General features: G+C 49.8%; 1 protein-coding gene across 1 annotated transcript; it reads right to left on the bottom strand.

Moving 5' to 3' along the window:
- Nucleotides 1-8,669: 8,669 nt before the first annotated feature.
- LOC127396160 (olfactory receptor 14J1-like) lies at nucleotides 8,670-9,635 on the bottom strand. Its single transcript, XM_051643765.1, has one exon. The coding sequence runs from the start codon at nucleotides 9,633-9,635 to the stop codon at nucleotides 8,670-8,672; it is 966 nt and encodes a 321-aa protein (XP_051499725.1).
- Between the last annotated feature and the right edge of the window lie 3,281 nt (nucleotides 9,636-12,916).

Here is a 12,916-nt window from a genome sequence, read left to right as displayed (position 1 = left end):
AGGGGCAGAGCACCAGTTGACATGCACCATGGGCCAGCCCAGCATCCCAGAGCAGCGGGTGGGTCCTGGAGCTGCTGGGGAACATCTGCCTGTCCAGCTGGTGCAGCTGGAGGTGCAGCAGAGGAGCCGTGGGGCCTGCAGAGAGCAGAGCCTGGAGCAGCCCAGCAGAGCCACCCTGCTCCAGCAGCAGGACATCCTGGAGGAGAGGCAGCTTCAGCAGCAGGGTGAGCAGTGGCATTTCTCCCTGGTGCAGTCTGTGCAGCTCCATGTCAGATCCAAGCAGGTGGGTGCCAAGGAGGACATGGGTGGGGGCAGGGCAGGGTGATGGAGCCTCCCTCTGCCTGGAGTCAGCTGCTGCTCTGCAGAGCTGCAGCCCCATCATCTCCTGCATCCCTGCCCCAGCAGCCACTGCTGGCAGGTCCCCAGCAGGCATCTGGTGGTGGGACCCAGGCTGCCTTTGCCATCGTTCCTGTGCTCTCCTTCCCGGTCTGCAAGGCGAGCTTGAACCTGCACCAGCCAGAGATCACAGGCAGGGAAATCCTGAAGGCTGCCAGGGGCAAACAGGACACGTTGGAGTGGCTGGAAGGGGCTGTGGGTCCCAGGGAGTGCCCCACAGGCAGTGTCACCCGGTGCTGGATGACGTCATAGTGGGTGACATCCTAATGGGTGACGTCATAGTTGGTGACATCGTAGTTGGTGACATCATAGTTGGTGACGTTGAAACAAAAATTCAGAGCTTCCAAACCCCCTGCTTTCTAACACTCCTCACCGCAGTGGGAGGCTGGTGCGGCTGGGTAAGGATTCCGAGATCAAGACCCAATAACAACAACCAAGCTGTTATTGAGCAGGCATTCCTTATTGCAGTGCTGGGAAGCACTGGGGATTCTCCACCATGAGTGCTCCAAGGAGTCAGTGAAACACCCTGACTAATATACACCAAAACCATGCATCTTCAGTTCCATGTCAATGAGTTCCCAGAATTCTTCTACATAGTCATTTTATTTCCTGGAATTGGCTATCTTTGTAATTATGCCTGCTCGAGGGTCTCCTGTGGGGGTCTTTGTTGATTCTAGTCCTTTGTCGTCTTTGTCCTGTCTCTGTGCTGGTCCTGTCTCCAGTCTCCTGATGGTCGATTGCCCAGGTGGGTCAGAATCCACATCAGTGTGTCTGTAGGCTGCCAGGGTCTTAGAAGACTTGATGTTATCACAACCTCCAGGATGCTTGGCATAGTTGACTGATAGTTTCACAAAGCACCTTGTTTTAAAAGCAACCCTTCTTATAGCAAATTCATTATTTTAGTAAACTTTTATGAGGCTATATTTCTATTGAATTTACTAACAAATATTCTATGATGTATCAACGTCATAATGGATGACGTAATAAAGGGTGATGTCACAGTGGTGACGTCATAGCAGATGCCACCATAGTTGGTGATGTCATAATGGGTGACGTCATAATGGATGATGTCATAGTTAGTGATGTCATAATGGAAGACATCATAATGGATTACATCATAATTGGAGTTATCATAATGGCTGACGTCATAATGGCTGACGTCATACGGGATGACGTCACAATAGGTGATGTCATAGTTCGTGACGTCATAATAGGTGACGTCATAATGGATGTTGTCATAATGGGAGATGTCATAGTGGGTGATGTCATAATGGGTGACGTCAAAATGGATGATGTCATAGTTGGTGATGTCATAACGGGTGTTGTCATAGTTGGTGATGTCATAATGGATGATATCATAATAGATGATATTATAGTGGGTGACGTCATACTTGCTAATATCATAATGGGTGACATCAAAATGGATGATGTCATAATGGGCGATTTCATAATGAGTGACGTCATAATGGTTGATGTCATAATGGGTGATGTCATAACGGATGATGTCATAAAGGGTGACATCATAATGAATGATGTCATAATGGGTGACATCACAGTTGGTGATGTCATAATATATGATGTCATAGTTGGTGATGTCATAATGGAAGACATCATAATGGATTACACCATAATTGGAGCTATCATAACGAGTGACATCATAATGGGTGAAGTCACAATGGGTGATGTCATAATGGGTGACCTCATAAAGGATGATGTCATACTCGGTGATGTCATACTTGTTGACATAATAATGTTTGACATCATAATGCGTGACATCATAATGGGTGATGTCATAAGGTATGATGATGTCATAATGGAATGGCTGACGGTATAATGGGTGGTGTCATAATGGGTGGTGTCATAACGGGTGATGTCATTATGGATTATGTCATAATGGGTGATATCATAATGAATGTCGTCATAATGGATGACGTCATAATGTGTGACTTCAAAATGGATGATGTCATAATGGGTGATGTCATAATGCATGACGTCATAATGGATGTAGTCATATTGGATGATGTCATAATGGGTGACGTCATAATGAGTGACATCACAATGGGTGAGATAATAATGGGTCACGTCACAGCTGGTGACGTCATAATGAATGTCGTCATAATGCATGTTGTCATAATGGAAGGTGTCATAATAGATGATGTAATGATTGGTGACGCCATCTTCAGTGACGTCATAATCAGTGACGTCATAGTTCATGATGTCATAATCAATGACGTGATAATTTATGACGTCATAACGCGTAATGTCATAATGGAAAATGTCATAATAGATGATGTCATAAGGGGTGATGTTATGCTTGGTGATGTCATAATAGATGATGTCATAATCAGTGACGTCTTAATGGGTGACGTCTTAATGGGTGACGTCATAATGCGTGACATCACTATGGGAGATGTAATGATGGGTGACTTCCTAGTTGGTGACCTCATAATAAATGACGTCCTAATGGGTGATGTCATAATGGAAGATGTCATAACAGATGATGTCATAATAGGTGATGTCATACTTGGTGACATCATAATGGGTGCCATAATACTGGGTGATATCATAATGGATGATGTCATAATGGGTGATGTCATAACGGATGATGTCATAATAGGTAACGTCATAATGGATGATGTCATAATGGGTGACATCACAGTTGGTGACATCATAATGAGTGACGGCATAGTTGGTGGTGTCATAATGGAAGACATCATAATGCATGACATCATTATTGGGGGTATCATAATGGGTGACGTCATATTGGAAGACGTCATAATGGATGATGTCATAATGGTTTACGTCATAATGGACGACATAATAATTCGTGATGTCATAATGGATGTCGTTATAATGGATGACGTCATAATGGGTGACGTCACAATGGGTGATGTCATAATGGGTGAGGTCATACTTGGTGACTCATAATGGGTGACGTCATAATGGGTGACGTCAGAGCTGGTGATGTCATAATGGGTGATGTCATAATGGGTGATTTCGTAATGGGTGACGTCATAATGGCTTACATCATAATGGGTGATGACATAACGGGTGTCGTCATAATGGGTGATGTCATAATGGGTGACATAATAATGAATGATGTCATAAAGAGTGATGTCATAGTTGGTGACATCATAATGGGTGACATCACAATGGGTGACTTCATAATAGGTGATGCCATAATGGAAGACATCATAATGGATGACATCATAATTGGAGGTATCATAATGGGTGACGTGATATTGGAAGATGTCATAATGCTTGACGTCATAGTTGGTGATGTCATAATGGCTGATGTCATAATGGGTGACGTCACAATGGGTGACTTCATAATAGGTGATGTCATAATGGATGACATCATAATGGATGACGTCATAATGGGTGACATCATAATGGATGATATCATAATTGATAATGTCATAATGGGTGCTGTCACAATGGATGATGTCATAACGGATGATGTCATAATGGGTGAGGTCATACTTGGTGACTCATAATGGGTGACGTCATAATGGTTGACGTCAGAGTTGGTGATATCATAATGGGTGATGTCTTAATGGGTGACGTCATAACGGAAGACATCATAATGGATGATACCATAATGGGTGACGTCATAATGGATGACATCATAATGCATGATATCATAATGGGTGATGTCATAATGGATGATTTCATAAAGGGTGACGTCATAGTTGGTGATGTCGTAATGGAAGACATCATAATGGATGACATCATAATGGGTGACGTCATAAGGGATGATGTCATAATGTGTCACGTCATAATGAAGGTCGTCATCATTGATAATGTCTTAATGGGTGATGTCATAATGGATTCTGTGATAATACACGATATCATAATCAGTGACGTCAAACTTGGTGATATCATAATGGGTGACATCATAATGTGTGACATCATAATGGATTACAACATGATGGGTGATGTCATAATGGGTGGCGTAATACTTGTTGACATCATAATGAGTGAAATCATAATGGGTGATGCCATAATATGTGACCTCATAAGGGATGAAGTCTTAATGCATGAGGTCATAATGGGTGAAGTCATAATGGGTGACGTCATAATGGATGATGTCATAATGGAAGATATCATAATAGATGATGTCATAATGGGTGACATCATACTTCGTGATATCATAATCTGTGACATCATAATGTGTGACGTCATAATGGATGATGTCATAATGGGTGACGTCATAGTTGGTGATGTCATAATGGGTGATGTCATAGCTGGTGATGACATAATGGATGATGTCAAAATGGGTGACGTCATAATGGATGAAGTAATAAAGGGTGAAATCACAGTTGGTGATTTCATAATGGGTGACGTCATAATGGATGACATCATAATGCATTATATCATAATGGGTGATGTCAGAATGGATGTCGTCATAATGGGTGACGCCATAATGGGTGACATCATAAGGGATGAAGTCGTAATGGGTGACGTCATAATGGATGATGTCATAAAGGGTGACATCATCATGGTTTATGTCATAATGGATGACATCACAGTTCGTGATGTCATAAAGGGTGATGTCATAACGGGTGTCGTCATAGTTGGTGATGTCATAATGGATAACATCATAATGGATGACATAATTGGAGGTATCATAATGGGTGACGTCATACTGGAAGACGTCATAATGGGTAATGTCATAATGGAAGATGTCATAATAGATGATGTCATAATGGGTGATGTAATGCTTGGTGATATCATAATGGATAAAGTCTTAAAGGATGATGTCATAATAGATGATGTCATAATCAGTGACATCACACTTGGTGATATCATAATGGGTGATGTCATAAACGGGTGACATCATAATGGATGATATCATAATGGATGATATCATAATGGGTGTCGTCATAATGGGTGATGTCATAATTGGTGACGTCGCAGTTGGTGATGTCATAATGGAAGACATCATAATGGATGACATAATAATTGGAGGTATCATAATAGGTGACGTCATAATGGATGATGTCATTATGGATGATGTCATAATGGGTGATGTCATAACGGATGTCGTAACAATGGGTGACGTCATAATGGGTGATGTGATAATGGATTAAGTTAGAGCTGGTGATGTCATAATGGGTGACGTCATAATTAGTGATGTCATAATGGGTGATGTAATAGTTGGTGGTGACATAACGGATGATGTCATAATGGGTGACATCATAACGGGTGATGTCATAATGAGTGACGTCATAGTTGGTGACGTCGTAATAGGTGATGTCATAATGGATGAAGTAATAAAGGATGACATCACAGTTGATGAGGTCATAATGGATGAGGTCATAATGGATGATGTAATGGGTGACGTCGTAATGGGTAACTTAATAGTTGGTGACGTCATAACGCGTGACATCATAATGAATGATGTCATAATGGGTGATGTCATAGTTGGTGATGACATAATGGATTATGTCATAACCCATTATGACATCATAATTCGTGATGTCATAATGGGTGATGTCATAATGGGTTACTGTCGCCAGCCGGTACCGGGGGCTCCCGGCTGTCAGGATCCTTTTGCGACTGCCCCTCCCGATGTGGAGGGGTTTGTGAATGAGCCCGAGGGTCACACGCGGCGCTGCCTCTCACGGAGGAACGGCCACCGCGGGGCCGTATTTCAGGGGGGGAGTTAGAAAGCACCCCCACCCCACCACGCTCAGAAATTGCCTCTGAAGCCAAGGTTTGCTCCACAAACTGATCGGTTTATTAAGGGTTAACACAAACCCAGGGATGATGTTTAGGGACAATGCAAGTGTGAATGGCTACCAGGGATATCAATATGTGTGTGGTGAGAAAGTGTCCTTTAGGGAGGCAATGCAAGAGGTCCTGAGCTTTTGAGGGAGAGGGTTAAGGACCAAAGGGAGGAGGGAGGAGGGAAGGAAACCCGACGCCGGTCCTCCTTAAGAGGTCGCGCTGTGTGTGCAAGTATGAGGAAAGGAATATGTGTGTGTGGGTATGTGTGTGTGTGTGTGTGTGAGGTGATGTTACCCTCCGGCGGCTTGTCCAGCGTCGGTCGGTGGCCGGAAGGCAGGACGGCAGGTCCGTGGTGTCGGAGGGGCAGCCTCTCGGCAGCGGGTGCAGCTCCCGTCGGTTTCCTCTCCAGCAGCAGCAACACGGGGAGGGGGCTCCGGCCCCGACCCCAGGGCTCGGGACCCCGGCACGCTCGGCGCTGAGGCTCAGGCTGGACCCGGGGCAGGCAGGCAGGCAGGGTCCCAGCACCAGTGTCCGCAGCAGGGGGGTGTCCCAGGCAGAAAGCGTCCGAACGGGCCTCAGGGAGGAGGGAAGGGCCCACCTGCTGCCCTCGCCCCTTTGATACCCCCTGACCCACCTGTCCAGTCAGTGTCACTGCCCAGAGCCAACGAGCGTCCATCAGCCCCACGTTAGGGCGGTGACTGCCAGGGGCACAGGGTGGCTTGTCGCCCATCCTTTCTGTCCCGGGCCACAGCTGTTGTTTTGGGTTCAGTTGTCCTTGAGAAGCAAGTCTGGTTTAGTCCCTTAGCTGGGGATAATCAGGAGAGGCCTTCGCTGGCTGAAAAGGCATTTTGTTTAGACTGATGTGGGGAAGAAAAGAACAGTTTCCCACAGCAATGTGCAGCTGTCATCTGGAGACAGATGCCCCATTTCATGACTCCTCTGAAGAGCAGGAGGTGGCACCCAGCCCAGTACTGATGGTAGGATGTGGTCAGCAGTAGCAAATTGTCTGTACACACCACAGATGTAGGAAAGAGTACCAACAATGTGATGAGCAAAGATGGTGGTGTCCACAGTCACAAAGCTGGCCATCAGCTGGGGCAGTATGGTGGATCTGTAGAAGGTCTTCAGGGAAGAAAAATGTGCCAAGGAGAAGCTCACGGAGGTGTAAAGATGCTGGTTTGCCACCACTAGCATGATGATGAGAGTTTTCCCAAGCACAAACGTCACACAGGTCATGAGAGACAGAGGAGGAAGAGATTTATCTAGGAGCTGGGAACATTCCTGTTCTGGTTTGGTGGGGTGTTTTGGTAGTGCGGGAAGGGGCCCAAGGGTGGCTCTGGCAAGAAGCTGAGAAGCTCCCCCTGCTCCAAACCCAGCCAAGGAGCCATTAGAGGGACAATAGAAAGAACTGAGATAACATCTGAGAAGCACTTAAGGAGGAAGAGCTGTGCTGGAGAGGGAGAGCAATGCTGGTGGATGGTGAGGAAGAAGGGGAAGAGGGTGCCCAAGCAGAAGTTTCCTTGCAACCCATGGGGAGAGGGCAGCTTTCCCCCTGCAGTCATGGAGGAACATGGTGGAACATTCCCTGAAGGCCCCAGGAAGGGTGAACTTGGCCAGTAGACTTGGATTTTGTGGCCAGTGGATTTGCTGCCTGTGGACTCTGATTATGCAGCTGTGACTCGGTGGGAAGCCCAGGCTGGAGCAGCTCCGGACCTTGTGGGAAGGACTCGTGAAGGAGAGGTTGGTGGAGGACTCTCTCCCATGGGAGGGACCCCGTGGGGAAGCAGGGAAGGAGGAAGGAGCAGCAGGAACCACCAGCCTGTGAAGTGACTCTAAACCCCATCCCCCTGTGCTGCTGGGGGGAAGGAGGGAGAGAAACCGGGAACAAAGGGATTTGGGCCTGGGAAGAAGGGAGGGGTGGGGTAACATATGCAAGCCCTGCTCTGGGTGAGTCTGTGTCCTGGGTGTGTTTGATCAGTGTGAAATCAAATTATTATTTTTTTCCCCAAGATGAGCCTGTTTTCCCCAGGACCTTAATTGGTGAAGAACCCTCCTTGTCCTTTGTCTCAACCCATGAGCTTTGTTCTCCTCATCCCAGAGTGTGTGTGAGGGGGGAGCTGAGTGAGCGGCCATGGGGCTGTTCCTTTGTTGTCGTGTTGGGCCCAAACCAGGACAATTGCCCATTCCATGTATCAGGGACTCCATGACTGTTCCATTTTGCTTTCCCCAAGGAAGGTTTTAGGTTCATCTTTTGCCCTCTAACTTGGCAGGGAACCAATGCCAAAAGGCATTTTTCAGTTTTAGTTGCTTGGGTCTTAGACAGACAAGTCAGTGCAAGATACTTAATTGTTGAGGTAGAAAAGGAGTATAGCTCCTTATTTACACTGTTGTTGGGTCACACTAGTGAGGAAGGTAATAATGCAGAACTGAGTGTCCACATTTCTTTGTGGAGAGTATTATCAAAGCAATCCAGAAAATAAAAAGTTCACCCAGAAAGAATGACAACAACAAAAGATGAAAAAAGCAGGGCCTGTAATGAGTTATAAGTCAAATGTTGAGGAAGATGGACACACTAGAAATTCAGGAAAACATTTGGTAATGAGTTTCCACACTGCTTCCTTCAACTCCTTGTTCCTCATGCTGTAGATGAAGGGGTTCAGTGCTGGAGGCACCACTGAGTACAGAACTGCCACCACCAGGTCCAGGGATGGGGAGGAGATGGAGGGGGGCTTCAGGTAGGCAAAGATGCCAGTGCTGATGAACAGGGAGACCACGGCCAGGTGAGGGAGGCAGGTGGAAAAGGCTTTGTGCCTTCCCTGCTGAGAGGGGATCCTCAGCACAGCCCTGAAGATCTGCACATAGGACACCACCATGAAGACAAAACACCCAAATGCTAAACAGGCACTAAACACAAGAAGCCCAAGTTCCCTGAGGTAGGAGTGTGAGCAGGAGAGCTTGAGGATCTGGGGGATTTCACAGAAGAACTGTCCCAGGGCATTGCCCTGGCAGAGGGGCAGTGAAAATGTACTGGCTGTGTGCAGCAGAGCATTGAGAAACCCAGAGGCCCAGGCAGCTGCTGCCATGTGGACACAAGCTCTGCTGCCCAGGAGGGTCCCGTAGTGCAGGGGTCTGCAGATGGCCACGTAGCGGTCATAGCACATGATGGTGAGAAGGTAAAACTCTGCTGAGATGAAGATAAAAAAGAACAAGAGCTGTGCAGCACATGCTGAGTAGGAGATGGCCCTGGTGTCCCAGAGGGAATTGGCCATGGCTTTGGGGAGGGTGGTGGAGATGCAGCCCAGGTCGAGGAGGGAGAGGTTGAGCAGGAAGAAGTACATGGGGGTGTGGAGGTGGTGGTCCCAGGCGATGGTGGTGATGATGAGGCCGTTGCCCAGGAGGGCAGCCAGGTAGATGCCCAGGAAGAGCCAGAAGTGCAGGAGCTGCAGCTCCCGCCTGTCTGCGAATGCCAGGAGGAGGAACTGGCTGATGGAGCTGCTGTTGGACATCCCAGCCCTTTCCTCAGGAGGTGCTGCCAGAGGAGGAAAGCACACTCACAAGTCAGGACAGCCCTGAGCAAATCTCTTCCCATTCCCTCCCCTCAAACCCCACCACCTGAAAACAGCCATTGTCTCCTTGTTTACAGAATATTCCTCCATCTCCCTGGCTGGAGCTCTGGTCATGTGGGTCAAGTGTGCTGTGAGGAGCTGAGCTCCCAAGGAGCTCTCCCTGCTCCACAGCAGGGGGGAGCTGGGAAAAGTGTGTCAGCTTCAAAAATACCCTCTTTTCCTCATCTGTGATCCACTTGTGCATATTCCTGTAGGAGAACCTCCATGAAACTCCTACAGCTGTGGTGCCACCAGCAGAGCTGGCTGGTCCCAAGCCCTCCAGCCCAGCATGTCCAGAGAAGCTCAGCTGGGCTGGGCCCAGCGGTTTTGCTGCCCTGGCCACAGCTGCCTGAGAGCTCCTGCAGAATGGGTGTCTGAGCTGCACCTTAGACACCCTTGTCCTTAGGGAGCCTGAGGGGAAGGGCAAGGACAGCACAGGCAGCAGGGCCAGATGGAGAAATGCCCCGATGCTCCCAGAGAGGGAGGACAGGCACCCTGAGGTGGCACTTGGACGCTTCTCCTCCGCAGGGATCAAGCTGCTAAGCAGGTGACTCAGGCTGAGATCTCAGTGCCTTGGAGCCAGGAGCTCTGCTGTGGAGCAGAGGAGACCAAGGGCTTGCTGCGGGGAAGGGACCTGACTGCAGCTGCTCCTGCTGGAAGCTGTCCCCACCTCTCCTCCCTGGCCCTGCTCACAGCCCCATCCCACCCAGCCTGTGCTCAGCTCTGCCCTGCAGAGCCCTCCTGGCAGCAGGACCCTGCCCAGGGGCAGCTCTGTGCTGGCCACTCCTGAAGAGGAGACCAGATCAGCCCTGGGGAGAGCACAGAGCTGAGGGCAGTGCTTCCTGCAGGCACAGGAAAGGCTGAAGGCACTTTCTCAGAGGCCTTGACAAACCTGCTCCTCTCTCCCTGCAAAGCTGCAGGAGTCTGGGTCTCCTGTCCAAGCCAGCAGCTCCAGGACTGGTTCCTCCCCCCCGCACAGAGGGGCATGCAAAGAGACACTCACCATGCCCAGGGCTGTGAAGATGTCTCCTTCAGCAGCTCTCAGCCCTCCTGCCCCTCCTGCCTGCCTTTATCCTCTCTCCCTGCCTGGCTCCTCTCCCCTGCTGCCTGCAGGCAGTGCCCTCAGCCCCTGCTGGGGCTCCTCTCCACAAGGCAGGCTCAGCTGCACACTCCCAACTTTCTGCAGCATTAATGGGTCCCAGGGAGGACCATTACCAGGAAAGGCTGCACAGGGGCTGCTTAGAGCAGGAACCTGGAAGCACTCATGGCAGGCAGGGAAAGGCCATGGCAAGGTGGCTCTGATGAGCAGTGAAGCTGAAGAAACCTCTCCAGAAGCCAGAGTCAGGTGCAAACTCCAGAGTTTCTGGCAGTGTGAAGGGGTCCCACTGAGGGACATCCCTGACAAAGCTGCCTGGGCTCTGGTGAGAGCAGGAACCTGGAGGCCCTGCTGACAGGCAGGCAAAGGCAAGGACAAGATGGCTCTGAGCTGGAGTCAGCCTGGCTGGGGGAGATGATTCCAAGGTGCAAGCCCTGACCCAGAGGCCCTGGGAGAAGAGATCCTGCCCCTCACACGTTGCTCAGGGCTCTGCCCGGGCACTGGGATGTGGGGATGTGCAGTGCCTGGAGCAGGACTAGGAGACACTCTTTCTCAGGCTCACAGGTGTGATGAGGAGCCCATGGAGTCCTGCTGCTCTCATGAGAAGGTGTCTCCTCATAGGCAGCAGCTGCAGAGAGAAGCTCCACAGCCCAGGAGATCAAGACCTGGGCTGGGGGCTCTCAGCCATGGCTGTGCCCCCAGCTGTCCCCACCACAGGCTGTCCTACAGTGTCTGACTCCTGCAGCTCTTTCCCTGCAGGCTGTGGACATCCCCCTGCTTCCCAAACTGGCCACCCATGGTGATGTCATGGCCCTACATCCCACTTAAGGCTCTACTGCCCCATTGTGATGTCATGGCCATACATTCCAGACAAGGCCATATGAAGAACTGAGGCCTGAACCAAAGAGGACCACTAGAGGAATCTCACAACCCAGAACTATATATATATGTATATTTTGATGACAATCTCTAACTATCAGGTGCAACACTTACTGTGTAGCTGTAACCAGCAGACAGATCTCTATTTAGAGGCACGCTGCAAGGCCATGAAACCAGACATCTGGCCTTGGGGAGACAGATGTGGTTCAAGCCAAAAGAGAGAGAGATACCACCTACCCACTGGCAGAAGAAGGGACAATAGATTAAAGATGCCTCTGACAGAGGACGTACCTGGCCAGTGCTAATTGATTAATTTGAACAGAGGTACTTTCTCGAACAGTGATTTCTGATCTATAAAAGAGGGCAAGATCTGCAAGCTGGTGCTCTCTGCATGCCCAGGAGGAGACCCTGCTGCAGCAGCAGAAGCCATGGGAACCTGCAGCAGACCCTGCTGCAGCAGCAGAAGCCGTGGGAACCTGCAGCAGACCCTGCTGCAGCAGCAGAAGCCGTGGGAACCTGCAGCAGACCCTGCTGCAGCACCAGAAGCCGTGGGAACCTGCAGCAGACCCTGCTGCAGCAGCAGAAGCCCCTGGAACGCCAGCCCCGCTGTCCGGAGGAGCCGAGAGGGAAGGGGGGGCTGCCCCGCGACCGCTGCCCGGAGAAGCGGAAAGGGGGGCACCTGTGCCCGCTCCCCGGGGACCCTGCCTGCCCAGCCTGAACCAAACCAGACCAAAGTAGGAGCTTGCCCAGCCTGCGTTTGTCATCTGCTTCGGGACTGGAGCCGTGCTTGCCGCAGCTGCTGCTGCTGGGAGGGGTCGCCCCGGTTCCCGGGAAGCCCCCCCGGGTCTCTTTTATTAAGTGCACTTTGAAATCTTCCTCCTTCACTGCACTGGGGAACAGCTCCAGTGAGCTTGAGGACTTGAAGGAAAGCTCAAAAAGATAAGCAGCTTGTTAGGGCATTTGAGGCTCATCACAAGAACCTCTGAGGTGCCAGCCCTGACCCCCAGCCCCTGGGAAGGGAGATCCTGCCCCTCACTCACCCCTCAGAGCTCTCCACGGGGCACCCACAGATGAGGTGGGGGGTCCCCCATGGTGGGAGGTTGCAGTGTGTGGGAAACTGTCCTTTTCTTCCCCACATAAGTCTAAACAAAATGTCTTTTAAGCCAGTGAAGGCCTCTCCTGATTATCCCCAGCTAACGAACTAAAA

The sequence above is a fragment of the Apus apus genome, unplaced genomic scaffold (genome assembly GCF_020740795.1).
Source record: "Apus apus isolate bApuApu2 unplaced genomic scaffold, bApuApu2.pri.cur manual_scaffold_117_ctg1, whole genome shotgun sequence".
NCBI classification, from domain to species: domain Eukaryota; kingdom Metazoa; phylum Chordata; class Aves; order Apodiformes; family Apodidae; genus Apus; species Apus apus.
The sequence above is the reverse complement of the archived record's forward strand: the minus strand, read 5'-3'. Positions and strand labels throughout refer to the sequence as shown.

Coding starts and splice junctions, on each gene's coding strand:
- LOC127396160 (XM_051643765.1), bottom strand. CDS start 9,635: ATGTCCAACAGCAGCTCCATCAGCCAGTTCCTCCTCCTGGCATTCGCA.